This window comes from Telmatherina bonti, assembly GCF_933228915.1.
Source record: "Telmatherina bonti genome assembly, chromosome: 21".
Lineage (NCBI taxonomy): Eukaryota > Metazoa > Chordata > Actinopteri > Atheriniformes > Telmatherinidae > Telmatherina > Telmatherina bonti.
In genome coordinates, this window is record NC_136630.1 from 32,004,224 (window position 1) to 32,031,800 (window position 27,577).

The 27,577-nt window shown below is 46.7% G+C and overlaps 2 protein-coding genes across 2 annotated transcripts in view; one reads left to right on the forward strand and one right to left on the reverse strand.

The window, feature by feature from the left end:
- Positions 1-10,022, reverse strand: part of stambpl1 (STAM binding protein-like 1) — a 19,467-nt gene extending 9,445 nt beyond the window's left edge. Inside the window, exons 1-7 of the mRNA XM_079260417.1 lie at positions 9,896-10,022; positions 5,320-5,423; positions 3,028-3,245; positions 2,859-2,937; positions 944-1,039; positions 412-624; positions 174-324 (exon numbers count right to left, since the gene is read on the reverse strand). Of these exons, the coding sequence (XP_079116543.1) occupies positions 174-324; positions 412-624; positions 944-1,039; positions 2,859-2,937; positions 3,028-3,245; positions 5,320-5,400 (838 nt within the window). The 5' untranslated portion in view covers positions 5,401-5,423; positions 9,896-10,022. The remainder of the gene's footprint in view (positions 1-173; positions 325-411; positions 625-943; positions 1,040-2,858; positions 2,938-3,027; positions 3,246-5,319; positions 5,424-9,895) is intronic.
- A 29-nt stretch (positions 10,023-10,051) lies between these two features.
- On the forward strand, positions 10,052-25,906 carry ankrd22 (ankyrin repeat domain 22; the record flags this gene model as incomplete). Its single annotated transcript, XM_079260657.1, has 6 exons — positions 10,052-10,147; positions 21,444-21,635; positions 24,131-24,238; positions 24,309-24,386; positions 24,458-24,556; positions 25,829-25,906. The coding sequence occupies 6 exons, from the start codon at positions 10,052-10,054 to the stop codon at positions 25,904-25,906; spliced, it is 651 nt and encodes a 216-aa protein (XP_079116783.1).
- Positions 25,907-27,577: the final 1,671 nt, after the last annotated feature.

Here is a 27,577-nt window from a genome sequence, read left to right on the forward strand (position 1 = left end):
TAATTGGTGTACCAGGAAATTGTGCTCTGACAAGGTTCCGCGGTTAAAATCAGTTGTTTTTTTTTAAACACGTTAATGTTTCTATAATTAATTAAACACGTTATATTAACGCGTTAACGTACCACCGGGCGTTTTAGCAGCTAAAAGCTGAAAGGATCAGGGTGTGTACTCACTGTGCACTCCTGCCAGCGTGGTGGCCGGTTGGCTGATGGCGGCAGGAGGTCTGCTTCTGTTTGGCTCCGCCCCCTGAGGTCGCACACTCTTTCTGATTGGCTGGTGGGACAGACAGGAGCCGTCTGTGACCTCGGGAACTTTAGTCTCCACCTACAGGAGAAACAGACACGAGAACCTCAGCAGACCCCGGCAGAACCCAGCAGAACTCCACGGAACACATTGGCAGGAACACAGCACCTTAGGCTCCGCCTCCCCTCCTCTCTTATTGGCCAGTTCCTGGCGCCTCAGTTGGTCCTCAAAGTAGCGGAACTGTTCGGACTCGATCTGCATGCGGCGCAGGGCGGCCACCCGCTGCTTCTCCTCCTCCAGCAGGAGGACACGCTTCCTGTCCGTGTCCAAGAAGGAGAGGTGCTGCAGCTGCTGGCCACACCCATCCACCGCCGTCTGGTTCTGAGGAGGAACATGAGCGACATGTGACTCCTGACCTGGGGGCGGGGCCTCTTGTAATCTGATCAATCCCTGATCAATCATCCTGATTACTGAAGACGGATCAATTATCTGAAGGTTTGATTAAAAGATGAAAGACGTCATCTGGCAGGAAGCACCTGAACTCACCGTGTCGACCACGTCCCCCTGATTGATCCTCATCCTGATCAATATTCAATATTGTCTCGTCATCACTCCTGCGGGCGGAGGCGCTGACGGACCATAAACCCGGACCACTAATCCGTTACCAGATCCAGACTGACTGGACCAGAACCGGTCTCACCTGGACTCTCAGTAACTCGCTGTGTTCTCTGCCGTACTTCTCCTGGAGGCGCTTCCGGAGCTCCTCCTTCCGAGGAAAAGCCACGTCCTGGAGCGTCTGCAGAGAGACGGGGACATGAGGAGCACGGGACCAGGAGGTCTGAGGAGGTCTGAGGAGGAGTGAGGAGGTCTGAGGAGGAGTGAGGAGGTTTGAGGAGGACTGAAGAGGACTGAAGAGGTCTGAGGAGGTCTGAGGAGGACTGAGGAGGTCTGAGGAGGACTGAGGAGGTCTGAGGAGGTCTAAGGAGGTCTGAGGAGGACTGAGGAGGACTGAGGAGGTCTGAGGAGGACTGAGGAGGACTGAGGAGGTCTAAGGAGGACTGAGGAGGACTGAGGAGGTCTGAGGAGGTCTGAGGAGGACTGAGGAGGACTGAGGAGGTATGAGGAGTAGTGAGGAGGTATGAGGACAAGTAGTGAGGAGGTGTGAGGAGGGAGAGTAGTGAGGAGGTATATGGAGGAGCAGTGAAGAGGTATGAGGAGGAGTAATCAGGTAAGTACGAGGGTTAATGCGGAGGTAAAAGGAGTAGTGAGGAGTAGTAAGTAGGTGTGAGGAGGAGAAATGAGGAGGTATGAGGAGGAGTAATGAGGAGGTATGAGGAGGAGTAGTGAGGAGGTATGGGACTAATGCAGAGTAATGAGCAGGAGGAGTAATGAGGAGGTATGAGAAGGAAGAGTAGTGAGGAGGTGTGAGGAAGAGTAGTGAGGAGTAGTGAAGAGTAGTGAGGAGGAGTAGTGAGGGGCAGTGAGGAGGTATGAGGAGTAGTGAGGAGCAGAGAGGAGGAGTAGTGAGGAGGACTGAGGAGTGGTGAGGAGAAGTGAGGAGTAGTGAGGAGTAGTGAGGAGAAGTGAGGAGTAGTGAGGAGTAGTGAGGAGCAGTGAGGAGTAGTGAGGAGTAGTGAGGAGCAGTGAGGAGAAGTGAGGAGGACTGAGGAGTAATGAGGAGCAGTGAGGAGCTACCTTCATGATGAGCTGCTTCTCTGGGACAGATGACATTTGGTGATAATCTCAGTGAGGAGTCATGAGGAGGTATGAGTAGTAGTGAGGAGGAGTAGTGAGGAGCAGTGAGGAGCAGTGAGGATGAGTTAGGAGTAGTGAGGAGCAGTGAGGAGCAGTGAGGATGAGTTAGGAGTAATGAGGAGCAGTGAGGAGCTACCTTCATGATGAGCTGCTTCTCTGGGACAGATGACATTTGGTGATAATCTCAGTGAGGAGTCATGAGGAGGTATGAGTAGTAGTGAGGAGGAGTAGTGAGGAGCAGTGAGGATGAGTTAGGAGTAGTGAGGAGCAGTGAGGAGCAGTGAGGATGAGTTAGGAGTAATGAGGAGCAGTGAGGAGCTACCTTCATGATGAGCTGCTTCTCTGGGACAGATGACATTTGGTGATAATCTCAGTGAGGAGTCATGAGGAGGTATGAGTAGTAGTGAGGAGGAGTAGTTAGGAGTAGTGAGGAGCAGTGAGGAGAAGTGAGGAGGACTGAGGAGTAATGAGGAGCAGTGAGGAGCTACCTTCATGATGAGCTGCTTCTCTGGGACAGATGACATTTGGTGATAATCTCAGTGAGGAGTCATGAGGAGGTATGAGTAGTAGTGAGGAGGAGCAGTGAGGATGAGTTAGGAGTAGTGAGGAGCAGTGAGGAGAAGTGAGGAGGACTGAGGAGTAATGAGGAGCAGTGAGGAGCTACCTTCATGATGAGCTGCTTCTCTGGGACAGATGACATTTGGTGATAATCTCAGTGAGGAGTCATGAGGAGGTATGAGTAGTAGTGAGGAGGAGTAGTGAGGAGCAGTGAGGAGCAGTGAGGATGAGTTAGGAGTAGTGAGGAGCAGTGAGGAGCAGTGAGGATGAGTTAGGAGTAATGAGGAGCAGTGAGGAGCTACCTTCATGATGAGCTGCTTCTCTGGGACAGACGATGTTTGGTGATAATCTCGGTGACTCGGCAGCTTCTCTACAAACAGACTGAAACAGGAAACAGGAAGAAGCAGCAGGTGAGCATACAGGTGTGTTAAGCCCCGCCCCCTGACCAGGTGATGCCCAGACGGGTCTCACGTGATGAACTTGGTGTAGAGGACGTAAGCGTTCTCCAGACTGCCCTCCTCCAGGTAGACCGCCGCCATTCGCTCCATCTCCACTCCGGAGCGGAAGTATCGCCGCGGCGTGATGTCTTCGTTGATCTCCACGTTGCATCCCATCTTCGCCAGCGCCCGGATCCGCTCCGCCGCCGTCAGAGACACGTCTGTGTAATCTGGCTCCGCCGCCAGCTTCTTCTGCACACACATATGCACACGACCGTCACCATGGTGATCAGACTTCAGAACATCACAACTTCAGACAGCAAGAGGGCGGAGCCTCGGTGGCGGTCTTCCGGTCCACCAGAGCTCTGAAGTTCTGGTTCCACCAGAACCAGAACCTCTGACTTGTCGTGGAGGACGCTCGGATTTCCAGCCCTGCAAGGAGCCTGAAAGCAGCATTTGTGTTCTTGCCATTTTCCATGAGAACCTGGATGACAAACGTCTTCTGGGGACATCATGTTTCTCATTCTTCATGTTATCCACGTCAACAATATTTTTATTATTCTTGCTCCGATTTGTTGCTTCTGTTTTCTAAAGTTATTTATTTCATAACTCCAAACGTTACTTTACTATATTTATTGATTTATATGTACCTATATTTAGTTAATTTGCCAACATTTGGGTGGCGGACAGCGCTTTGTGTTGTTCCCATAGATTGTACATGAAAGATGGACGGAGCCTCCGGCGGTTAAAAGTGAAGACTTAAAAGACCGCAGAAGTTCATAAAACTGCAGTTCCCCCTTCATCCACTAGGGGCTGCAAAACAGAGCAAATCCCCATAGACTCCCATGTTAAAAAGACCAACTTCACAGCAGAAATAAACATGTTTACAGCAGAAATAAACATGTTTACGACAGGAATAAACATGTTTCGACAGGAATAAACATGTTTACGGCAGGAATAAACATGTTTCGACAGGAATAAAAATGTTTACGACAGAAATAAATATGTTTACGGCAGGAATAATCATATTTACAGCAGAAATAAACATGTTTACAGCAGGAATAAACATGTTTACAGCAGGAATAAACATGTTTACAGCAGAAATAAACATGTTTACAGCAGGAATAAACATGTTAACGGCAGGAATAAACATGTTTAAACAGGAATAAACATGTTTACAGCAGGAATAAACATGTTTACAGCCTGGTACAAAAATCCATTTTAGGTTTAATAGGTCAGGTTTACCTTCATGACAACTGTGTGGGGAGTGAATCTTTTTCTAACTCGCCTATTTAAAAGTAATTTAATCTCAAAATTCAGCATATTTAGGGGCGTGTCCTTTTGATTGACAGGTACCCGATCTTCCACTTCAAGTAAGAAGAACGTAGAACAACCGCGGTTTTTAGCCGGTTACCAGCGTAACTTAGCTTTAGTCCGCTTACCTCCGTTAGCTGGTTAGCTCCTGTTATCTCTGGTGTTAGCTCGGTTAGCTCTTAGCTACAGAAAGCTCGGAGTTCGCTAGATGTCAATCATCCACCATGACGCCCACAGCCCCCCTCTCAGCTCCACCTCTTTGTCCATATTTGTATTTTCCGGGTGAGACGACACGCATGCCCCTGCCAAGATGGTGATGGTAGGAACCGCCCACCGAGCTTCAATTCAGCTCTTCAGAAACCTACGCGTGACGTCACGGAGGCTCCGCCCATCTTTTTATATACAATCTATGTTTGTTCCTGATGAAGAAGAGAAGTGACGAAGAGGAGGAAGAATCGTGCTTGTGAAAATTTTATCCAAAATAAATTCCAAATTAAAGTCAGAGTTAAGGTTTCTTTCCAGGTTCCATTTTGACCTGCAACTAACCATAATCTAGTCTCCACTAACCTAAACTAACCCAAACTACCCTTAATAATCTAGTCTCCACTAACCTAAACTAACCCAAACTACCCTTAATAATCTGGTCTCCACTAACCTAAACTAACCCAAACTACCCTTAATAATCTGGTCTCCACTAACCTTAACTAACCCAAACTACCCTTAATAATCTGGTTTCCACTAACCTAAACTAACCCAAACTACCCTTAATAATCTGGTTTCCACTAACCTAAACTAACCCAACCCTGGGTTAACTACCTTTAACCCAGCCTCAAATCATCCAAATGAACATTACCATGACCTAACTGACCCTAACCCGTGTTTCTGTTGGTCTGACGGGTCCAAGCCATTCAACTGAAATCATGTTTCCATGGTGACAGTTTTACAAGCGGACACGTGATGTTGATGATGATGATGATGATGATGATGATGATGATGATGATGATGAGCTCACCAGCGTGTTTAGGCTGAAGTCTTGCTCCATGCTGTGCGTGCGCTCGTGTGTTACTGCTTGTCCCGCAGCCGCCGCGTCCATCCGCCACCTCCCATAATGCTTCACTGCAGGGGCAAAGAAACCAGATGTCAGCAACCAGTCTAACTGGGAATCTTCTTCCTCATCCTCATCATCACCACAGATGCTCGTACTTCAGTCTGGTCCTCTGTTACCACGACAACCAGCAGCTTAGGTCCCAGTGACTCACCCACTTTAACGGTGAAAGGAGGAGTGTGGGTTTCTCCGATTCGCTCCATCACCATGGCAACAGGTGCTTCAGGCTCAGGAGTCCACACCAGAACCAGGAGTCCACACTAGCACCAGGAGTCCACACCAGAACCAGGAGTCCACACTAGAACCAGGAGTCCACACCGGAACCAGGAGTCCACACCGGAACCAGGAGTCCACACTAGCACCAGGAGTCCACACCAGAACCAGGAGTCCACACAAGCACCAGGAGTCCACACCGGAACCAGGAGTCCACACCGGAACCAGGAGTCCACACAAGCACCAGGAGTCCACACCAGAACCAGGAGTCCACACCGGAACCAGGAGTCCACACTAGCACCAGGAGTCCACACCGGAACCAGGAGTCCACACCGGAACCAGGAGTCCACACCGGAACCAGGAGTCCACACCGGAACCAGGAGCACCAGGAGTCCACACTAGCACCAGGAGTCCACACCGGAACCAGGAGTCCACACAAGCACCAGGAGTCCACACCAGAACCAGGAGTCCACACAAGCACCAGGAGTCCACACCAGAACCAGGAGTCCACACCAGAACCAGGAGTCCACACCGGAACCAGGAGTCCACACAAGCACCAGGAGTCCACACCAGAACCAGGAGTCCACACCGGAACCAGGAGTCCACACAAGCACCAGGAGTCCACACCAGAACCAGGAGTCCACACCGGAACCAGGAGTCCACACTAGCACCAGGAGTCCACACCGGAACCAGGAGTCCACACAAGCACCAGGATTCCACACCAGAACCAGGAGTCCACACCAGAACCAGGAGTCCACACAAGCACCAGGAGTCCACACCGGAACCAGGAGTCCACACAAGCACCAGGAGTCCACACCGGAACCAGGAGTCCACACAAGCACCGGGAGTCCACACCGGAACCAGGAGTCCACACTAGCACCAGGAGTCCACACCGGAACCAGGAGTCCACACCGGAACCAGGAGTCCACACAAACACCAGGAGTCCACACCGGAACCAGGAGTCCACACCAGAACCAGGAGTCCACACCGGAACCAGGAGTCCACACTAGCACCAGGAGTCCACACCAGAACCAGGAGTCCACACCAGAACCAGGAGTCCACACAAGCACCAGGAGTCCACACAAGCACCAGGAGTCCACACCAGAACCAGGAGTCCACACTAGCACCAGGAGTCCACACCGGAACCAGGAGTCCACACCGGAACCAGGAGTCCACACTAGCACCAGGAGTCCACACCGGAACCAGGAGTCCACACCGGAACCAGGAGTCCACACAAGCACCAGGAGTCCACACCAGAACCAGGAGTCCACACCAGAACCAGGAGTCCACACTAGCACCAGGAGTCCACATCGGAACCAGGAGTCCACACCGTAACCAGGAGTCCACACTAGCACCAGGAGTCCACACCAGAACCAGGAGTCCACACCAGAACCAGGAGTCCACACTAGCACCAGGAGTCCACACCGGAACCAGGAGTCCACACTAGCACCAGGAGTCCACACCGGAACCAGGAGTCCACACCGGAACCAGGAGTCCACACAAGCACCAGGAGTCCACACCGGAACCAGGAGTCCACACCAGAACCAGGAGTCCACACCGGAACCAGGAGTCCACACCAGAACCAGGAGTCCACACCGGAACCAGGAGTCCACACCAGAACCAGGAGTCCACACTAGCACCAGGAGTCCACACCGGAACCAGGAGTCCACACCGGAACCAGGAGTCCACACCGGAACCAGGAGTCCACACTAGCACCAGGAGTCCACACCGGAACCAGGAGTCCAAACCGGAACCAGGAGTCCACACCGGAACCAGGAGTCCACACTAGCACCAGGAGTCCACACCGGGACCAGGAGTCCACACTGGAACCAGGAGTCCACACTGGAACCAGGAGTCCACACCGGAACCAGGAGTCCACACCAGAACCAGGAGTCCACACTAGCACCAGGAGTCCACACTGGGACCAGGAGTCCACACCGGGACCAGGAGTCCACACCAGAACCAGGAGTCCACACTAGCACCAGGAGTCCACACCGGGACCAGGAGTCCACACCGGGACCAGGAGTCAATGCTGGGACCAGGAGTCCAGTCCGGTAAACCCAGTACTGGAAGAATCCTTTGATCCAGATCAGATCAGGTGCAGATCAGCAGGATCAATCAGAACCGTTTCTGATCCTCGGGATGGTTTTTTTTCCAGGTCTTTCTGAGACTGAGACATGATCAGAACGGGCTCAGAGAAACCTGCTCGTCCACCTGAACCACACAAAGAACTCTTGGTGTATCCCTTTCAGACCTCCAGAACCAGTTTATCAGCTGGCCCCACAGGACCCAAGACAGAGACCGGAACCAAGAAAGAGACAGGAACCAAGACAGAGACAGGAACCAAGAAAGAGACAGGAACCAAGAAAGAGACAGGAACCAAGACAGAGACAGGAACCAAGACAGAGACAGGAACCAAGACAGAGACAGGAACCAAGACAGAGACAGGAACCAAGAAAGAGACAGGAACCAAGACAGAGACCGGAACCAAGACAGAGACCGGAACCAAGAAAGAGACAGGAACCAAGAAAGAGACAGGAACCAAGAAAGAGACAGGAACCAAGACAGAGACCGGAACCAAGAAAGAGACAGGAACCAAGAAAGAGACAGGAACCAAGACAGAGACCGGAACCAAGAAAGAGACAGGAACCAAGAAAGAGACAGGAACCAAGACAGAGACCGGCAACAAGTCAGAGACCGGCACCAAGACAGAGACCAGCAACAAAACAGAGACCGGCACCAAGACAGAGAACGGAACACTTAGTGTGGGGACGGATGGGACACTTGTTGCGGGGACAGATGGGACACTTGTTGCGGGGACAGATGGGACACTTTTTGTGGGGACAGATGGGACACTTGTTGCGGGGACAGATGGGACACTTGTTGTGGGGACAGATGGGACACTTGTTGTGGGGACGGATGGGACACTTGTTGCGGGGACAGATGGGACACTTTTTGTGGGGACAGATGGGACACTTTTTGTGGGGACAGATGGGACACTTGTTGCGGGGACAGAAGGGACACTTTTTGTGGGGACAGATGGGACACTTTTTGTGGGGACAGATGGGACACTTGTTGCGGGGACAGAAGGGACACTTTTTGTGGGGACAGATGGGACACTTGTTTGGGGACAGATGGGACACTTGTTGTGGGGACGTCACAATAAAGTACGGAAGCCCCAAAGGTGCTGGCGGGGGAGAAAAAAATCTCAATTTTCATTGAACATAAATCTTTATAAACAACAAATTCAAATTAATCGAATTAATTGATTATTTTCATCCCTAGTCTGAAATCTTCTGTAAATTCTGGGTTGAAGTTTTTTTTTGGAAGTTCTTTTGTCCTTTAGGAGCCTGTTGCTGGAACGTTCCATCATTTCACCATTTAATAAAACAGATCACTGCTGTCAATCAAACACGATTTCCAGGTGAAATCTGTCATCTGATCAGAAGTGGAGAAGCAGCAGAAAACTGGAGCACGTTTACAGATGATCGGTCGCTTTATTCCTGAATTTATGAAGGTCTTTAAAAGAACCTTGAATTATACCTGAAAAACCTGGGATTTACCAGGAAAACCTGGAATTGACCTGACAAAAATTTGGGATTTACCTGGAAAACCTGGAATTTTACCAGACAAAAACCTGGAATTTGCCTGGAAAACCTGAATTTAACCTGAAAAAATCTGGGATTTACCTGAAAAACAGGGAATTAACCTGAAAAAAAAACCTGGGATTTGCCTGGAAAAGAAAACTGGAATCAACCTGATAAAAACCTGAAATTTGCCTGGACAAATCGCGAACTTATCTGAAAAACAATAGAATTTACCTGGAAAAAGGTAAATTAAACTGGAAAAATCAGGAATTTATCTGGGAAAATGTGAATTTAATGATCAGGCAAGTACTTCTGATTCCAAATCAAACTGATTAGTGATTGAAAACGAAAATAATTTGTCACGTGACTGAAACTGCTTGGTTTGATCATTTTGATAAAATAAACTGACTAAAAAAAATAAATCAGTTTTCCAGAATAAGGGGATCAAACGTAGCTCCTATCGACACAGTAAACTTTGTCAACGTTCGATCGATCAGTGATGTGATTTTTCACCTTGTAGCTGAACGACAGAGAAAATCGCTGCACTGACTAATTTCTGGTGAAAACCAGTAAAAGCAGTTGGTTCAAGGTGTGGTACCAGTTAAATAAGCGGAACCAGTGGGCACAGACTGGGTTCTGCTTGGTTCGGGAAGAAAGTTCCGGTTCTGAGCGGAGGGATTTACCGGTTGGTCGTCGCTCTTATGTCCGCGGACTGTCGGCATCCTGCTACCACAGATAGAGCCCAGAGGTGAAGTGTGAGTCCAGACCCGGTCCTGGAGTGTACCCGGAGCCGGTCCACCGTGACTCGGTTCGTCAGCTGAGACAGAACCGGGTGCAAAATGGCTGAAAGGTCCAGAGGTTCCAAACGGCGGGTGATAGCTGTCGGTGGTGGCGAAGATCGTCTCTGCACGACGAGCGCTCACTCACATCTTTCGGTACCGACCAAGGAACTTATTGCGCATGCGCAACTCTGGTTCCAGTTACTGCTATATGAATAAGATATCTCACTCCAAAGGATTTTGTTTCACTTTTACTTAAAACGACCATTTACGAATATAAATGAATAGAAACTATAATAATAATAATAATAACAATAATAATAATAAAAATAATAATAATAATTATTATTCTTTATATTTGTATTTAGTTCCTTAAGTTTTATATGAAATGAAATAGACTACAAATATGTTCAATTTTCCTAAGATGTTAAAAGTTTTTCCACTATAATATTAAAATAAGTAGTCTGTCAAAGTTAATAGTGTGAATGTAATTCTGCCATAATGAAGGCACCTAATGAAGGGGAGGGGGGGGGGTTCTCACAACCCTCTGCAGGGCTTTTCTTTCCGCCACTGTACAGCTGCTGTACACAGTCATGTTGGACGTCAGGATGCTCTGTAAAAGGCAGTCTTGAACTGAACTGAACTGAAAATTAAAAATATGAAATAAACCTTTGTAAATCTGGAAATAAGTTTTGAAACCTTAAAAAAAAGAATTTTGAATTTCTGGAAAAAAAAAAGTTTGAATCTGTGCAAGCATAATTTTCGCAGTTGAATTTTTATGTTTCATAAGTGCAACATGCATATTATAGAGTTAAAGAGTTTCACTGACAGAGTTTCAGTGAGGTGACTTAACTTTTAATACATGATTAAGTTTCTCCAGTAATTCATAAATATTTTCAGAGAAAATAACCTGAAAGACTTCAGAGGCTTTTATTTTGATAGGAATCACCGGAAGTGTCCAGGTGTACTACAGGTGTGTCCTGCTGTCATGGGGCTGATTTACTCCGAGGTAAGAACTTTTCTCTCCTCTGTCTCGAACTTTGGTTTGACCCTGCGGGTCAGAAACACTGACTTTCAGCCGCAGCCTCGCAAGAAACAAACAAACAAACAAAAATAAACAAACCAACAAACAAGCTGAAGAGATACAGAAAAACGTCACATATTTGTCTTCCTGAAACCAGTTAGTCAGTACTGGAAAATTGAAGTCGTGTAAACTGGTTCATCCTGAGTCTGGATGTGGACCAGATCCATCCAGGACCGCAGATTCTCATGTCATCATGACTCAGCAGCAACTGTAAGAGGCTTCATGACAGAAATCAATACGTGATTTTCCTGAACCTGAACGGTCACTTTGAGTTGTATCTTGAGTTTAGGCCACCTGTCGATCAAATTATTTAAAGTAACATTAAAGTCTCCACCTATCAAGAGAGTTGACTTGGGATATTTAGAGAGCCAGAAAACTAATCTTGCATCTATTAAATCAATTAGTCTATTATTTTCTGGCTTAGTATTATAACCATATATATGAATAGCGACAACGATAGACTGATTATATTCAACTAAGAAACAAATGTAGTGTCCCAGGGAATCACGGTCTGAATGTAAAATAATTCCTTTAAATGTATCTTTCTAAGTTGTAATCCCAGCTGACCTCTCTGAACCGTGTGAACACCAGATGTCATTACCCCACTGGAACTTCCAGATCTTACATCAGCAGCTACACAATGGCTTTCCTGGGAAAAAAAAACAGAATTAAATTTAAATTATTTATCACATAAGTTTAAGGCTTTGCGTTTACAAACTTGTCTCAACCGCCTGGCATGAAGGGAAACGATGGAGAATGACAGAAACAGAAACAGAACAAGTCAGATTTTTGCTACTGGCTAATTTCTGATAACATTCCAAAGTAAAGCGTTACAGTCAGTATCCTGATAACACCACTCACTGATCATCAAGCAATTTATTTAAAATGACAACTATCTGCTCGTATTAATATCAGGTCTTCATACTGGAAACTAAACTGTTCGCTCCTAGGAAATCTCAGTTAAATCTGAAATTAAACGTTTGATAAAGTTATTTTGGGAGAAAGCCAGAAATGATAAATCCTATAGTATTAATTGGGAACTTTTTAAATTTGAGACAAGTAAATTCCTAATAAAGTATGGCACTAAAATGGTTAAATTAAAGGCAGGAGAAGAGGAGAAACGTATTACTCAAATCTCCTCAATATACCAACGACCACCAGAGGAAGTAGAGGAGGATAGATTACAACTCCGGAACCTTCAATCTAAACTTGATGAGTTATACCTTCAACAAGCTGAAGGAGCTTTTATAAGTTCAAGGAAAAGGTGGATGGAGGAGGGGGAGCAGAACTCCGCTTACTTCCCCCAGCATAATGGTTTTCAGTATGTTTGTATCCTAAAGTATACTGATATGTTCTCTTTGTAATAACAGAACAAAAAGATGGTTCCTGACAAAATAGAGAAAATGTTTCCATCTCGTAATTATGTCCAACCCGCTGCTACAGCGTGGGTCTGATGAAGAGGACGGCCGAGTGTGATGAAGAGGATCTGGTATGATGAAGAGGAGGACCTGGTATGATGAAGAGGAGGACCTGGTATGATGAAGAGGAGGACCTGGTATGATGAAGAGGAGGACCTGGTATGATGAAGAGGAGGACCTGGTATGATGAAGAGGAGGATCTGGTATGATGAAGAGGAGGACCTGGTATGATGAAGAGGAGGATCTGGTATGATGAAGAGGAGGATCTGGTATGATGAAGAGGAGGATCTGGTATGATGAAGAGGAGGACCTGGTATGATGAAGAGGAGGATCTGGTATGATGAAGAGGAGGATCTGGTATGATGAAGAGGAGGACCTGGTATGATGAAGAGGAGGATCTGGTATGATGAAGAGGATGTCCCGGTATGATGAAGACGAGGATCTGGTATGATGAAGAGGAGGATCTGGTATGATGAAGAGGAGGATCTGGTATGATGAAGAGGAGGATCTGGTATGATGAAGAGGAGGACCTGGTATGATGAAGAGGAGGACCTGGTATGATGAAGAGGAGGATCTGGTATGATGAAGAGGAGTCCCGGTATGATGAAGAGGAGTCCCTGGTATGATGAAGACGAGGACCTGGTATGATGAAGAGGAGGATCTGGTATGATGAAGAGGAGGACCTGGTATGATGAAGAGGAGGACCTGGTATGATGAAGACGAGGACCTGGTATGATGAAGAGGAGGATCTGGTATGATGAAGACGAGGATCTGGTATGATGAAGAGGAGGATCTGGTATGATGAAGAGGAGTCCCGGTATGATGAAGAGGAGTCCCTGGTATGATGAAGACGAGGACCTGGTATGATGAAGAGGAGGATCTGGTATGATGAAGAGGAGGATCTGGTATGATGAAGAGGAGGATCTGGTATGATGAAGAGGAGGACCTGGTATGATGAAGAGGAGGATCTGGTATGATGAAGAGGAGGATCTGGTATGATGAAGACGAGGACCTGGTATGATGAAGAGGAGGATCTGGTATGATGGAGAGGAGGACCTGGTATGATGAAGAGGAGGATCTGGTATGATGAAGAGGAGGATCTGGTATGATGAAGAGGAGGACCTGGTATGATGGAGAGGAGGACCTGGTATGATGAAGAGGAGGACCTGGTATGATGGAGACGAGGATCTGGTATGATGGAGAGGAGGACCTGGTATGATGAAGAGGAGGACCTGGTATGATGAAGAGGAGGATCTGGTATGATGAAGAGGAGGACCTGGTATGATGAAGAGGAGGATCTGGTATGATGAAGAGGAGGATCTGGTATGATGAAGAGGAGGACCTGGTATGATGGAGAGGAGGACCTGGTATGATGAAGAGGAGGACCTGGTATGATGAAGAGGAGGACCTGGTATGATGAAGAGGAGGATCTGGTATGATGAAGAGGAGGATCTGGTATGATGAAGAGGAGGATCTGGTATGATGAAGAGGAGGATCTGGTATGATGAAGACGAGGATCTGGTATGATGAAGAGGAGGACCTGGTATGATGGAGACGAGGATCTGGTATGATGGAGAGGAGGACCTGGTATGATGAAGAGGAGTCCCTGGTATGATGAAGAGGAGGATCTGGTATGATGAAGAGGAGGACCTGGTATGATGAAGAGGAGGATCTGGTATGATGAAGAGGAGGACCTGGTATGATGAAGAGGAGGATCTGGTATGATGAAGACGAGGACCTGGTATGATGGAGAGGAGGATCTGGTATGATGAAGAGGAGGACCTGGTATGATGAAGAGGAGGACCTGGTATGATGGAGAGGAGGATCTGGTATGATGAAGAGGAGGATCTGGTATGATGAAGAGGAGGACCTGGTATGATGAAGACGAGGAACTGGTATGATGAAGAGGAGGATCTGGTATGATGAAGAGGAGGATCTGGTATGATGAAGAGGAGGACCTGGTATGATGAAGACGAGGATCTGGTATGATGAAGACGAGGATCTGGTATGATGAAGAGGAGTCCCGGTATGATGAAGAGGAGGACCTGGTATGATGAAGACGAGGATCTGGTATGATGAAGACGAGGACCTGGTATGATGAAGAGGATGTCCCGGTATGATGAAGAGGATGTCCCGGTATGATGAAGAGGATGTCCCGGTATGATGATGAGGATGTCCCGGTATGATGAAGAGGATGTCCCGGTATGATGAAGACGAGGACCTGGTATGATGAAGAGGATGTCCCGATATGATGAAGAGGAGGACCTGGTATGATGAAGAGGAGGACCTGGTATGATGAAGAGGAGGATCTGGTATGATGAAGAGGAGGACCTGGTATGATGAAGAGGAGGACCTGGTATGATGAAGAGGAGGACCTGGTATGATGAAGAGGATGTCCCGGTATGATGAAGAGGATGTCCCGGTATGATGAAGAGGATGTCCCGGTATGATGAAGACGAGGACCTGGTATGATGAAGAGGATGTCCCGGTATGATGAAGAGGAGGACCTGGTATGATGAAGAGGAGGACCTGGTATGATGAAGAGGAGGACCTGGTATGATGAAGACGAGGACCTGGTATGATGAAGAGGAGGACCTGGTATGATGAAGAGGAGGATCTGGTATGATGAAGAGGAGGATCTGGTATGATGAAGAGGAGGACCTGGTATGATGAAGAGGAGGACCTGGTATGATGAAGAGGAGTCCCGGTATGATGAAGAGGAGTCCCGGTATGATGAAGAGGAGGACCTGGTATGATGAAGAGGAGGACCTGGTATGATGAAGACGAGGACCTGGTATGATGAAGAGGATGTCCCGGTATGATGAAGAGGAGGATCTGGTATGATGAAGAGGAGGATCTGGTATGATGAAGAGGAGGATCTGGTATGATGAAGACGAGGACCTGGTATGATGAAGAGGATGTCCCGGTATGATGAAGAGGAGGATCTGGTATGATGAAGAGGAGGATCTGGTATGATGAAGAGGAGGATCTGGTATGATGAAGAGGAGGACCTGGTATGATGAAGACGAGGACCTGGTATGATGAAGAGGATGTCCCGGTATGATGAAGAGGATGTCCCGGTATGATGAAGAGGAGGATCTGGTATGATGAAGAGGAGGATCTGGTATGATGAAGAGGAGGACCTGGTATGATGAAGAGGAGGATCTGGTATGATGAAGAGGATCTGGTATGATGAAGAGGAGGACCTGGTATGATGAAGAGGAGGATCTGGTATGATGAAGAGGAGGACCTGGTATGATGAAGAGGATGTCCCGGTATGATGAAGAGGAGGACCTGGTATGATGAAGAGGAGGACCCGGTATGATGAAGACGAGGATCTGGAATGATGAAGAGGAGGATCTGGTATGATGAAGACGAGGACCTGGTATGATGAAGAGGAGGATCTGGTATGATGGAGAGGAGGACCTGGTATGATGAAGAGGAGGATCTGGTATGATGAAGAGGAGGATCTGGTATGATGAAGAGGAGGACCTGGTATGATGGAGAGGAGGACCTGGTATGATGAAGAGGAGGATCTGGTATGATGAAGAGGAGGACCTGGTATGATGGAGACGAGGATCTGGTATGATGGAGAGGAGGACCTGGTATGATGAAGAGGAGGACCTGGTATGATGAAGAGGAGGATCTGGTATGATGAAGAGGAGGACCTGGTATGATGAAGAGGAGGATCTGGTATGATGAAGAGGAGGATCTGGTATGATGAAGAGGAGGACCTGGTATGATGGAGACGAGGATCTGGTATGATGGAGAGGAGGACCTGGTATGATGAAGAGGAGGACCTGGTATGATGAAGAGGAGGACCTGGTATGATGAAGAGGAGGATCTGGTATGATGAAGAGGAGGATCTGGTATGCTGAAGAGGAGGATCTGGTATGATGAAGAGGAGGATCTGGTATGATGAAGACGAGGATCTGGTATGATGAAGAGGAGGACCTGGTATGATGGAGACGAGGATCTGGTATGATGGAGAGGAGGACCTGGTATGATGAAGAGGAGTCCCTGGTATGATGAAGAGGAGGATCTGGTATGATGAAGAGGAGGACCTGGTATGATGAAGAGGAGGATCTGGTATGATGAAGAGGAGGACCTGGTATGATGAAGAGGAGGATCTGGTATGATGAAGACGAGGACCTGGTATGATGGAGAGGAGGATCTGGTATGATGAAGAGGAGGACCTGGTATGATGAAGAGGAGGACCTGGTATGATGGAGAGGAGGATCTGGTATGATGAAGAGGAGGATCTGGTATGATGAAGAGGAGGACCTGGTATGATGAAGACGAGGAACTGGTATGATGAAGAGGAGGATCTGGTATGATGAAGAGGAGGATCTGGTATGATGAAGAGGAGGACCTGGTATGATGAAGACGAGGATCTGGTATGATGAAGACGAGGATCTGGTATGATGAAGAGGAGTCCCGGTATGATGAAGAGGAGGACCTGGTATGATGAAGACGAGGATCTGGTATGATGAAGACGAGGACCTGGTATGATGAAGAGGATGTCCCGGTATGATGAAGAGGATGTCCCGGTATGATGATGAGGATGTCCCGGTATGATGAAGAGGATGTCCCGGTATGATGAAGACGAGGACCTGGTATGATGAAGAGGATGTCCCGATATGATGAAGAGGAGGACCTGGTATGATGAAGAGGAGGACCTGGTATGATGAAGAGGAGGATCTGGTATGATGAAGAGGAGGACCTGGTATGATGAAGAGGAGGACCTGGTATGATGAAGAGGAGGACCTGGTATGATGAAGAGGATGTCCCGGTATGATGAAGAGGATGTCCCGGTATGATGAAGAGGATGTCCCGGTATGATGAAGACGAGGACCTGGTATGATGAAGAGGATGTCCCGGTATGATGAAGAGGAGGACCTGGTATGATGAAGAGGAGGACCTGGTATGATGAAGAGGAGGACCTGGTATGATGAAGACGAGGACCTGGTATGATGAAGAGGAGGACCTGGTATGATGAAGAGGAGGATCTGGTATGATGAAGAGGAGGATCTGGTATGATGAAGAGGAGGACCTGGTATGATGAAGAGGAGGACCTGGTATGATGAAGAGGAGTCCCGGTATGATGAAGAGGAGTCCCGGTATGATGAAGAGGAGGACCTGGTATGATGAAGAGGAGGACCTGGTATGATGAAGACGAGGACCTGGTATGATGAAGAGGATGTCCCGGTATGATGAAGAGGAGGATCTGGTATGATGAAGAGGAGGATCTGGTATGATGAAGAGGAGGATCTGGTATGATGAAGACGAGGACCTGGTATGATGAAGAGGATGTCCCGGTATGATGAAGAGGAGGATCTGGTATGATGAAGAGGAGGATCTGGTATGATGAAGAGGAGGATCTGGTATGATGAAGAGGAGGACCTGGTATGATGAAGACGAGGACCTGGTATGATGAAGAGGATGTCCCGGTATGATGAAGAGGATGTCCCGGTATGATGAAGAGGAGGATCTGGTATGATGAAGAGGAGGATCTGGTATGATGAAGAGGAGGACCTGGTATGATGAAGAGGAGGATCTGGTATGATGAAGAGGATCTGGTATGATGAAGAGGAGGACCTGGTATGATGAAGAGGAGGATCTGGTATGATGAAGAGGAGGACCTGGTATGATGAAGAGGATGTCCCGGTATGATGAAGAGGAGGACCTGGTATGATGAAGAGGAGGACCCGGTATGATGAAGACGAGGATCTGGAATGATGAAGAGGATGACCCGGTATGATGAAGAGGATGTCCCGGTATGATGAAGAGGAGGATCTGGTATGATGAAGAGGAGGACCCGGTATGATGAAGAGGATGACCTGGTATGATGAAGAGGATGTCCCGGTATGATGAAGAGGATGACCCGGTATGATGAAGAGGAGGATCTGGTATGATGAAGAGGATGTCCCGGTATGATGAAGAGGATGACCCGGTATGATGAAGAGGAGGATCTGGTATGATGAAGAGGATGTCCCGGTATGATGAAGAGGATGACCTGGTATGATGAAGAGGAGGATCTGGTATGATGAAGAGGATGTCCCGGTATGATGAAGAGGATGTCCCGGTATGATGAAGAGGAGGATCTGGTATGATGAAGAGGATGTCCCGGTATGATGAAGAGGATGACCTGGTATGATGAAGACGAGGATCTGGTATGATGAAGAGGATGTCCTGGTATGATGAAGAGGATGTCCCGGTATGATGAAGAGGATGACCTGGTATGATGAAGAGGAGGACCCGGTATGATGAAGAGGAGGATCTGGTATGATGAAGAGGATGTCCCGGTATGATGATGAGGAGGATCTGGTATGATGAAGAGGAGGACCCGGTATGATGAAGAGGAGGACCCGGTATGATGAAGAGGAGGATCTGGTATGATGAAGAGGAGGTCCTGGTATGATGAAGAGGAGGATCTGGTATGATGAAGAGGAGGACCCGGTATGATGATGAGGATGTCCCGGTATGATGAAGAGGATTTCCCGGTATGATGAAGAGGATGACCCGGTATGATGATGAGGATGTCCCGGTATGATGAAGAGGAGGACCCGGTATGATGATGAGGATGTCCCGGTATGATGATGAGGATGTCCCGGTATGATGAAGAGGATGTCCCGGTATGATGAAGAGGAGGACCCAGTATGATGAAGAGGAGGTCCCGGTATGATGAAGAGGAGGACCCGGTATGATGAAGAGGATGTCCCGGTATGATGAAGAGGATGTCCCGGTATGATGAAGAGGAGGACCCGGTATGATGATGAGGATGTCCCGGTATGATGATGAGGATGTCCCGGTATGATGAAGAGGATGACCTGGTATGATGATGAGGATGTCCCGGTATGATGAAGAGGATGTCCCGGTATGATGAAGAGGATGTCCCGGTATGATGATGAGGATGTCCCAGTATGATGAAGAGGATGTCCCGGTATGATGAAGAGGATGTCCCGGTATGATGAAGAGGAGGATCTGGTATGATGAAGAGGATGTCCCGGTATGATGAAGAGGATGACCTGGTATGATGAAGAGGAGGATCTGGTATGATGAAGAGGATGTCCTGGTATGATGAAGAGGATGTCCCGGTATGATGAAGAGGATGACCTGGTATGATGAAGAGGAGGACCCGGTATGATGAAGAGGAGGATCTGGTATGATGAAGAGGATGTCCCGGTATGATGATGAGGAGGATCTGGTATGATGAAGAGGAGGACCCGGTATGATGAAGAGGAGGACCCGGTATGATGAAGAGGAGGATCTGGTATGATGAAGAGGAGGATCTGGAATGATGAAGAGGATGACCCGGTATGATGATGAGGATGTCCCGGTATGATGAAGAGGAGGACCCGGTATGATGATGAGGATGTCCCGGTATGATGATGAGGATGTCCCGGTATGATGAAGAGGATGTCCCGGTATGATGAAGAGGAGGACCCAGTATGATGAAGAGGAGGATCTGGTATGATGATGAGGATGTCCCGGTATGATGAAGAGGATGTCCCGGTATGATGAAGAGGATGTCCCGGTATGATGATGAGGATGTCCCAGTATGATGAAGAGGATGTCCCGGTATGATGAAGAGGATGTCCCGGTATGATGAAGAGGATGTCCCGGTATGATGAAGAGGAGGACTCGGTATGATGAAGAGGATGTCCCGGTATGATGAAGAGGATGTCCCGGTATGATGAAGAGGATGACCTGGTATGATGGAGAGGAGGATCTGGTATGATGAAGAGGATGTCCCGGTATGATGAAGAGGAGGACCCGGTATGATGATGAGGATGTCTCGGTATGATGAAGAGGATGTCCCGGTATGATGAAGAGGATGTCCCGGTATGATGAAGAGGATGACCTGGTATGATGGAGAGGAGGATCTGGTATGATGAAGAGGATGTCCCGGTATGATGAAGAGGAGGACCCGGTATGATGATGAGGATGTCCCGGTATGATGAAGAGGATGACCTGGTATGATGAAGAGGATGTCCCGGTATGATGAAGAGGATGTCCCGGTATGATGAAGAGGATGTCCCGGTATGATGAAGAGGAGGACCCGGTATGATGAAGAGGATGTCCCGGTATGATGATGAGGATGTCCCGGTATGATGAAGAGGATGTCCCGGTATGATGAAGAGGATGTCCCGGTATGATGAAGAGGAGGACTCGGTATGATGATGAGGATGTCCCGGTATGATGAAGAGGATGACCCGGTATGATGATGAGGATGTCCCGGTATGATGAAGAGGAGGACCCGGTATGATGATGAGGATGTCCCGGTATGATGAAGAGGATGACCCGGTATGATGATGAGGATGTCCCGGTATGATGAAGAGGAGGACCCGGTATGATGAAGAGGATGTCCCGGTATGATGAAGAGGATGACCCGGTATGATGATGAGGATGTCCCGGTATGATGAAGAGGAGGACCCGGTATGATGATGAGGATGTCCCAGTATGATGAAGAGATTGACCTGGTATGATGAAGAGGATGTCCCGGTATGATGAAGAGGAGGACCCGGTATGATGATGAGGATGTCCCGGTATGATGAAGAGGATGACCTGGTATGATGAAGAGGATGTCCCGGTATGATGAAGAGGATGACCTGGTATGATGAAGAGGATGTCCCGGTATGATGAAGAGGATGACCTGGTATGATGAAGAGGATGTCCCGGTATGATGAAGAGGAGGAATGATGAAGAAGAGAACGTTGATCGGGGGAGAAGAGTCTGACGGACAGAAGCCAAACACTGTGATCTGAGACTGTGATGTCACTTCCTGTAGATCAGCTGATGTGAATGTTCAGGATGAAATCAGGATCTGCTCCCAGTCACACTCTTATCACCATGACAACAGTTTGGCAGCTAAACCTGCACAACTAAAAGGTTTAAGTCATGTCTCTCCTCCACTAACTTCTGTTTTCTACCTCCTGCTCTTCCTCAGCCGGCGTGCCAGGCGGCGTACGATGGAAACCTCCATCAGCTCTACAAGTGTCTCACCACCGTCCCGGCTGACCTGGACGTTCAGGACAGACACACCGGGGACACGCCACTAATCGCTGCCTGTCGCCATGGCAACCTGAATGTTGTACATTACCTGCTGAACAACAACGCGAACGTCAACCTGAGAAACAAGGTGATGATGATGATGATGATGATGATGAGGATGATGAATAAGTCAATTCAATTCGACTTTATTTATATAGTGTCAAAACACGGCAATGCCATCTTAAGACACTTTACAGACAGGAAAAAAAAACCATCATGAAGCCAATTCATGCCCATATAAGGAAACCAACTTTATATAGGCCTTATAAACTCAATCTCCCATCCTGAGCAAGCACACAGCGACAGTGGGAAGGAAAAAACTCCCTTTTAACAGGAAGGAAACCTCCGGCAGAACCCGGCTCAGGACAGGCAGCCATCTGCCTCTGCTGTGTGGGGGGAAGAGGACAGAAAGACAACAGACAACAGGAACTGCTACTCCCGGCCAGGGAGACCTGCTGAGACAGGAGACATACATGTTAATGATGCTACACTGAGAGAGAAAGAAGCTCAGTGTATCAGGAAATGTCCCTCAGCAGTCTAAACCTATAGCAGCATAACTAAGGGATGCTAACCATCCCTAGCTATAGGACTTATCAAAAAGATAAGTCTTCAGCCTAGTCTTAAAGGTGGGGAGGGTGTCAGCTTCCCTAACACTAACTGGGAGCTTATTCCATAAGAGAGGGGCCTGATAACCAAAGGCTCTGCCTCCTGCTCGGCTCTTTGAGACTCTATGATGAGCTCTAAATCCTGACTGGAACTCTTCGAATAAATTATTTCTGCTTAGGTGGGTGTGATGGGCCGAGCAGTGAAGCAGTCAGGCACAGGTTTAAAGTTGAAAAAATAGGGTTTTTATTTTGACCCAAAAAAAGAAAAAGTTGTTTTCACACAAATGAATAAATCAGGCCTATAAAAGAGTTCAACTTAACAAAACTATCAAAGAATTTGTAACAGAAGTAACTCAAACAAAATGAAACAAACTGACCTAACAAATGACACACAAGGGTAAACTTAAATAGTGGCTGATCAGCCCAAACAAAACAGACAAAGGGAATGACACACAAAAACCTAACTAAATGAACAGAAGAAAACCCTAAATTCCCCCTCCCATCTCTGCCACTGGTTCGGTCCAATTAGCTGGCTCCACGCTGTGGCCACCTGCTGGTTCCCAGCCAAGGGACTGGAGCTGCTGGAACTCAAGGAACAAACAAATGAAAACCATACCATCACAACAAACTAAAATGCGCACTCTTTCAGAATATTTGTGATGCTGTATGAAACGGATGTCTGATAAAAATATTGGTCTGCAAATTAAATCCTGGTTGAACAAAAATAAATCGAAGTGTATGTGTGATGCATTTGATCACCCATGCGTGGCTGTAGACACGCCATCACAGTGGCCATGAAGCTGTCCTGAAACTATTTTCTCCAGAATTTTGGACATAAACGGGAGGTTAGATATAGGTCTATAATTTGCTATCACCTCTGGATCCAGAGATTGCTTTTTAAGTAAAGGCTTGATTACAGCAGTTTTAAATGATTGTGGTACATATCCTGTCACTAAAGACATATTGATAAGATTTAATGGTGATGTATTAATTACATGGCTCCACAGCTCTCCGGCTCCTAGTAAGCCTGGCTACAGTGCTGAAAAGAAACCGAGGGTTGTTTTTGTTTTCCTCTATCAATGATGAATAATAAGCTGTTCTTGCCGTACGTAAGGCTTTTTTGTATACAGTTAAACTTTCTTTCCAGGTTAAGTGAGACTCCTCTAGTCCTGATGAACGCCATCTGTTTTCCAAACGCCTTGATGCCTGTTTTAGAGCTCGAAGCTGGGAATTAAACCAGGGAGCCTTCATAATCTTACCTAATTTCTTCTTCTTTAGGGGAGCAACATTATCCAAGGTTGTACGCATTGAAGCTGTTATAGTATCAGCATGTTGATCAATCTGAGCAGGAGTAAGGCTTAAAGGGGGATTCTCAGTCATGCTAACACATGGTAGAGGTGAAAAAATTGATTCAATTGATTGTTTAAATGTTGTAATAATGTCTGATAAACATCTACTATAGTAGAATTTATTTTTGGTCAGTGAGTAATCAAATAAAGTGAATACAAAGGTTAACAAGAAGTGATCGGAAAAGACAGGGTTTTGAGGAAATACTTTGAGCTCATCAGTCTCAATACCAGATGTTAGAACCAGATCAAGAGTATGACCATGAGAGTGAGTGGCTCCATGGACATTTTGTGAAAACCCAACTGAGTTTAGAATAGAGCTAAAGGAAATGTTTAAACTATCATTTTCATCGTCAACATGAATATTAAAATCACCTAGTACAATGACCTTATCAGTAGTCAGCACTAACTCAGACAAGAGATCAGAGAATTCGGTCAGAAACTCGGAGTAAGGTCCAGGTGGGCGATACACTAATGCTAAAAGGAGCGGTTTCTCTGAATTCCATTTTGGATGTCAGGATGATGATGATGATGATGATGATAAAGTCAGGATGATGAAGAAGAAGAAGTCAGGATGGTGATGATGATGATGATGATGGTGAGCTGGTCTCCGTCCTCCGTCTGTCCCTCAGAAACAGAGGACGTGTCTCCACTACGTGTCCAGGAGGACTCTGTCTCTGCTGGACTACCTGACGGTCGCCATCCTGATGCCCATCCTGCTCATTGGATTCTTCATCCTGGTACGACAGCCAATCAGCAGCGTTGTTTGCTCCAGGCGGAGACCACGGCGTCTGACTGTTTGTGTTTCAGCTGCAGAAACAGAGGCGGGACGTTTCTCTGTTGGAGACAGTCCTGATGACCGGAGTGGACGTGGACGCCATGGACTACGTGAGTCATCACGCTCATCCCGTCATCCAGAATGTTCCACAGCGATTCCATCAGATGTTTTCCTGTTGCAGAAGGGGAACACGGCGCTCCACTACATCTGTCTGAGGAAACGCCATCGTCTGGTTCCTCTGCTGCTGCGGCGGAATGCCAAAACCAACATCCGGAATAAGGTACGTAGAAACTGGAAGCTAGAACCAGGAGCCCAGTCCCTTCCGTCCACTCCGTTAGCTCCCTCAGCTAGCTGACTATTGCTATGAGAAGAGGCGTCTCATGAACTGGATCTGGGATCATATTTTTAATTAATATTTAATACTGTTGTGTAAATAAAGCTGAATTGAACATCAGGAATAACATCCTGATATACTAATAATATTAATAATAATAATAATAATCAGTAGATATATATAGATGGATAGATAAATATAAATATTTTTTTACTGTCATTTAGCAGATGCTTTTATCCAAAGTAACTCACATATGAGACTCGGACACACAGGTGTGACACAGTCATGCCTATGGGCACATCGGGGGGCAGCTTGGGGTTCAGTGTCTTGCCTAAGGACACTTCAACAGAGCCAGGAGAAGCCTGAAATCCATCTCGCAACTTTCCAATTGGAAGATGAATGCCTTGACTGTGTGTGTCTGTATATGCAACATGCAATACATGAATTTTTCTTCTTCCTGCTCCTTTTCAAGTCTGGTGGTGCGTTGTTCTTCGTCTTGTTTTGTAATGTACTATCTTGTACAGATAGATACATACATACTCACTCACTCTTACTTACTTTATTAATCCCCGAGGGGAAACTCCAGTTCCAGTACAGCCTATCCAAGATCAGACATGCATACAATAACAATACAAAGAAAACAGGATCAGGCAGACTGAGTCCTCGCAACCGGCTGAGCCAGCGCTGCCTTTCAGCAGATAGGAACTGGCATCCAGTTTACAGGGGGGGGGTTAGGGTTAGGGTTACAGAGGAGAAGAGATTTGGGTCCAGTAACGGGGAGTTCTGTCGGTCATTTTTCATCCAGGTTTTTTGTCCAAGAGGCAGCTTGTGATGGTGGAGAGGATGATTTAGTAGTTGTCATGTAGAGTTGGGCATCATCTGCATAACAAATGATGTGTTCAAGGGGGGCGTGTAGATTGAAAAGGGGGGTAGCACTGAACCTTGGGGAACACCATAGGTAATGAGGGAAGTGTTGAACGTAACATTGTTGACAGAAACAAGATGGTGATGGATGGAGAATAAGAGCCAGAGGAGAGCTGTGCCCGAGACGCCAACTGACTAAACGGTGGAGGACGGTACAATCGATGATGTCACATACACCAGAAAGGTCATAAAAGACGCTGATAACAGGAATAATGTTTATTACCACACATCCACCTTCCTGTTTTAGTTTCTGTGATCTAATTGGTCCTCACAGGTCTGACTGTGCTTTTCCAGGATGGAGAAACGCCACTGGACATCGCCACCAGGACCAGTAATAGCAAGATCATCATCATGCTGCAGAAGGCTCAGTGATGGGCGGACCAAAACCAATCATCATGTCCCTGAGACACATGTCCACGACCAGGAGAAGCAACTCCACATATTGCCTTTATCACTAAGCTACTCTATGCTACGCTAACCTGAGCTAAGCTAAATGGCGTTATGATAACCTTAGCTAAGCTAAGCTACCCTAGCCAGAGGTGAGCGACGCCTAATGGAGCTAAGTTAAACTGAGCTTAACTGAGTTAAGGCAGGTTAACCAGCAGTAAAAGTGTGTTAAAATTTGACTAGTTTCTCTGTGAATCAGGAATCTGTTTCATTAATAAAAGCATGTTGTGTTCACTGACTGTATGAAATCCCCTGAATCAGGTTAAAGGCTGAGAAAGTTCCAACTGGGGAATTACACCACAACCAAACTGAGTGTGTCCTAGTTCAGGTCCAGTCCCAGATCAAGATCCAGTTCCAGATCCATTCTTGGTCCAGTCTCGATTCAGACCAGTCCAGTCCAGTCCTATTTCCAGGTCTATGCCCAGCCCCTGCCTCAGGTCCAGTACGAGTCCAGATCTATTCCTAAATCCAGGTCCAGTCTCAGTTCAGTCCCAGTTTCAGGTCCAGAACTGTTTTTCGACTCCACACATCCATGTTCATCTTACTTTCTAATTATTATAAAGATGTGATTGGTTGGGAGGCGGGGCTTCCACCTCTGCTCGCCACTGAGCTCAGAAACACACTTCTAGAACAGGGGAGATTTCTATCATCTGTTGCCATGGGGATACCACCTAGTAAAGAAGATTCATGATGCTACAAATCCTGATCTGAACCTTAAGTAGCCTTCATAAAACTGTCATGATTATACAATTATCTTTAGATTATAACTGTTTTATTAAGAAATTATAACTGGATTATAACCAGTTTATTATTGGGTAACTGGATTATAACCAGATTTTTACTGAGTAACTGGATTATAACCAGATTTTTACTGAGTAACTGGATTATAACCAGATTTTTATTGAGTAACTGGATTATAACCAGATTTTTACTGGATAACAACTAAATTGTAAAAGGATTATAATCAGATTATAACTGGATAGCTGGATTATAACCAGATTACTGGATATTTGTATTATAACCTAATTTTTACTGGATAACAACTAAATTATAAAAGAATTACAACCAGATTATAAATAAGTAACTGGATTATAACCAGATTATTACTGGATAACTAAATTAAAGGATTATAACCAGATTATAACTGGATTATGACAGGATTGTAACCGTATTATAGCTGGATAACAGTTGGATATCGTCCAGATGGACAATCTGAATAGAAATGTAACTACAGGCAGTTCTCGGGTTAGGCGGGTTTTCACTTTACGATGCTCCTTGACTAAATGTCAATAAAAAAATAGCACAAGTTTTGAAGTTACAAGGGTCCATATAAACTCTTACGTGTGACACGGAGGCTAAGATGACGCCTCAGTGCATACTTTAATTGCCTGTACTGGACTATTAATATGATGCATAATACATGTATTTAGATATTTAGTGATCAAGCGGGCAATATGGGGTATTTAAGGATAAAAATCAGACTTATTCCGCATTTCTGGCTACATTGCAGCAGTAGGAACGGAACTCGTTCATAAACCAAAGATTACTTTTAAAACCAGATTATTATCAGATAACCGAAAAACTACTGGATTATAA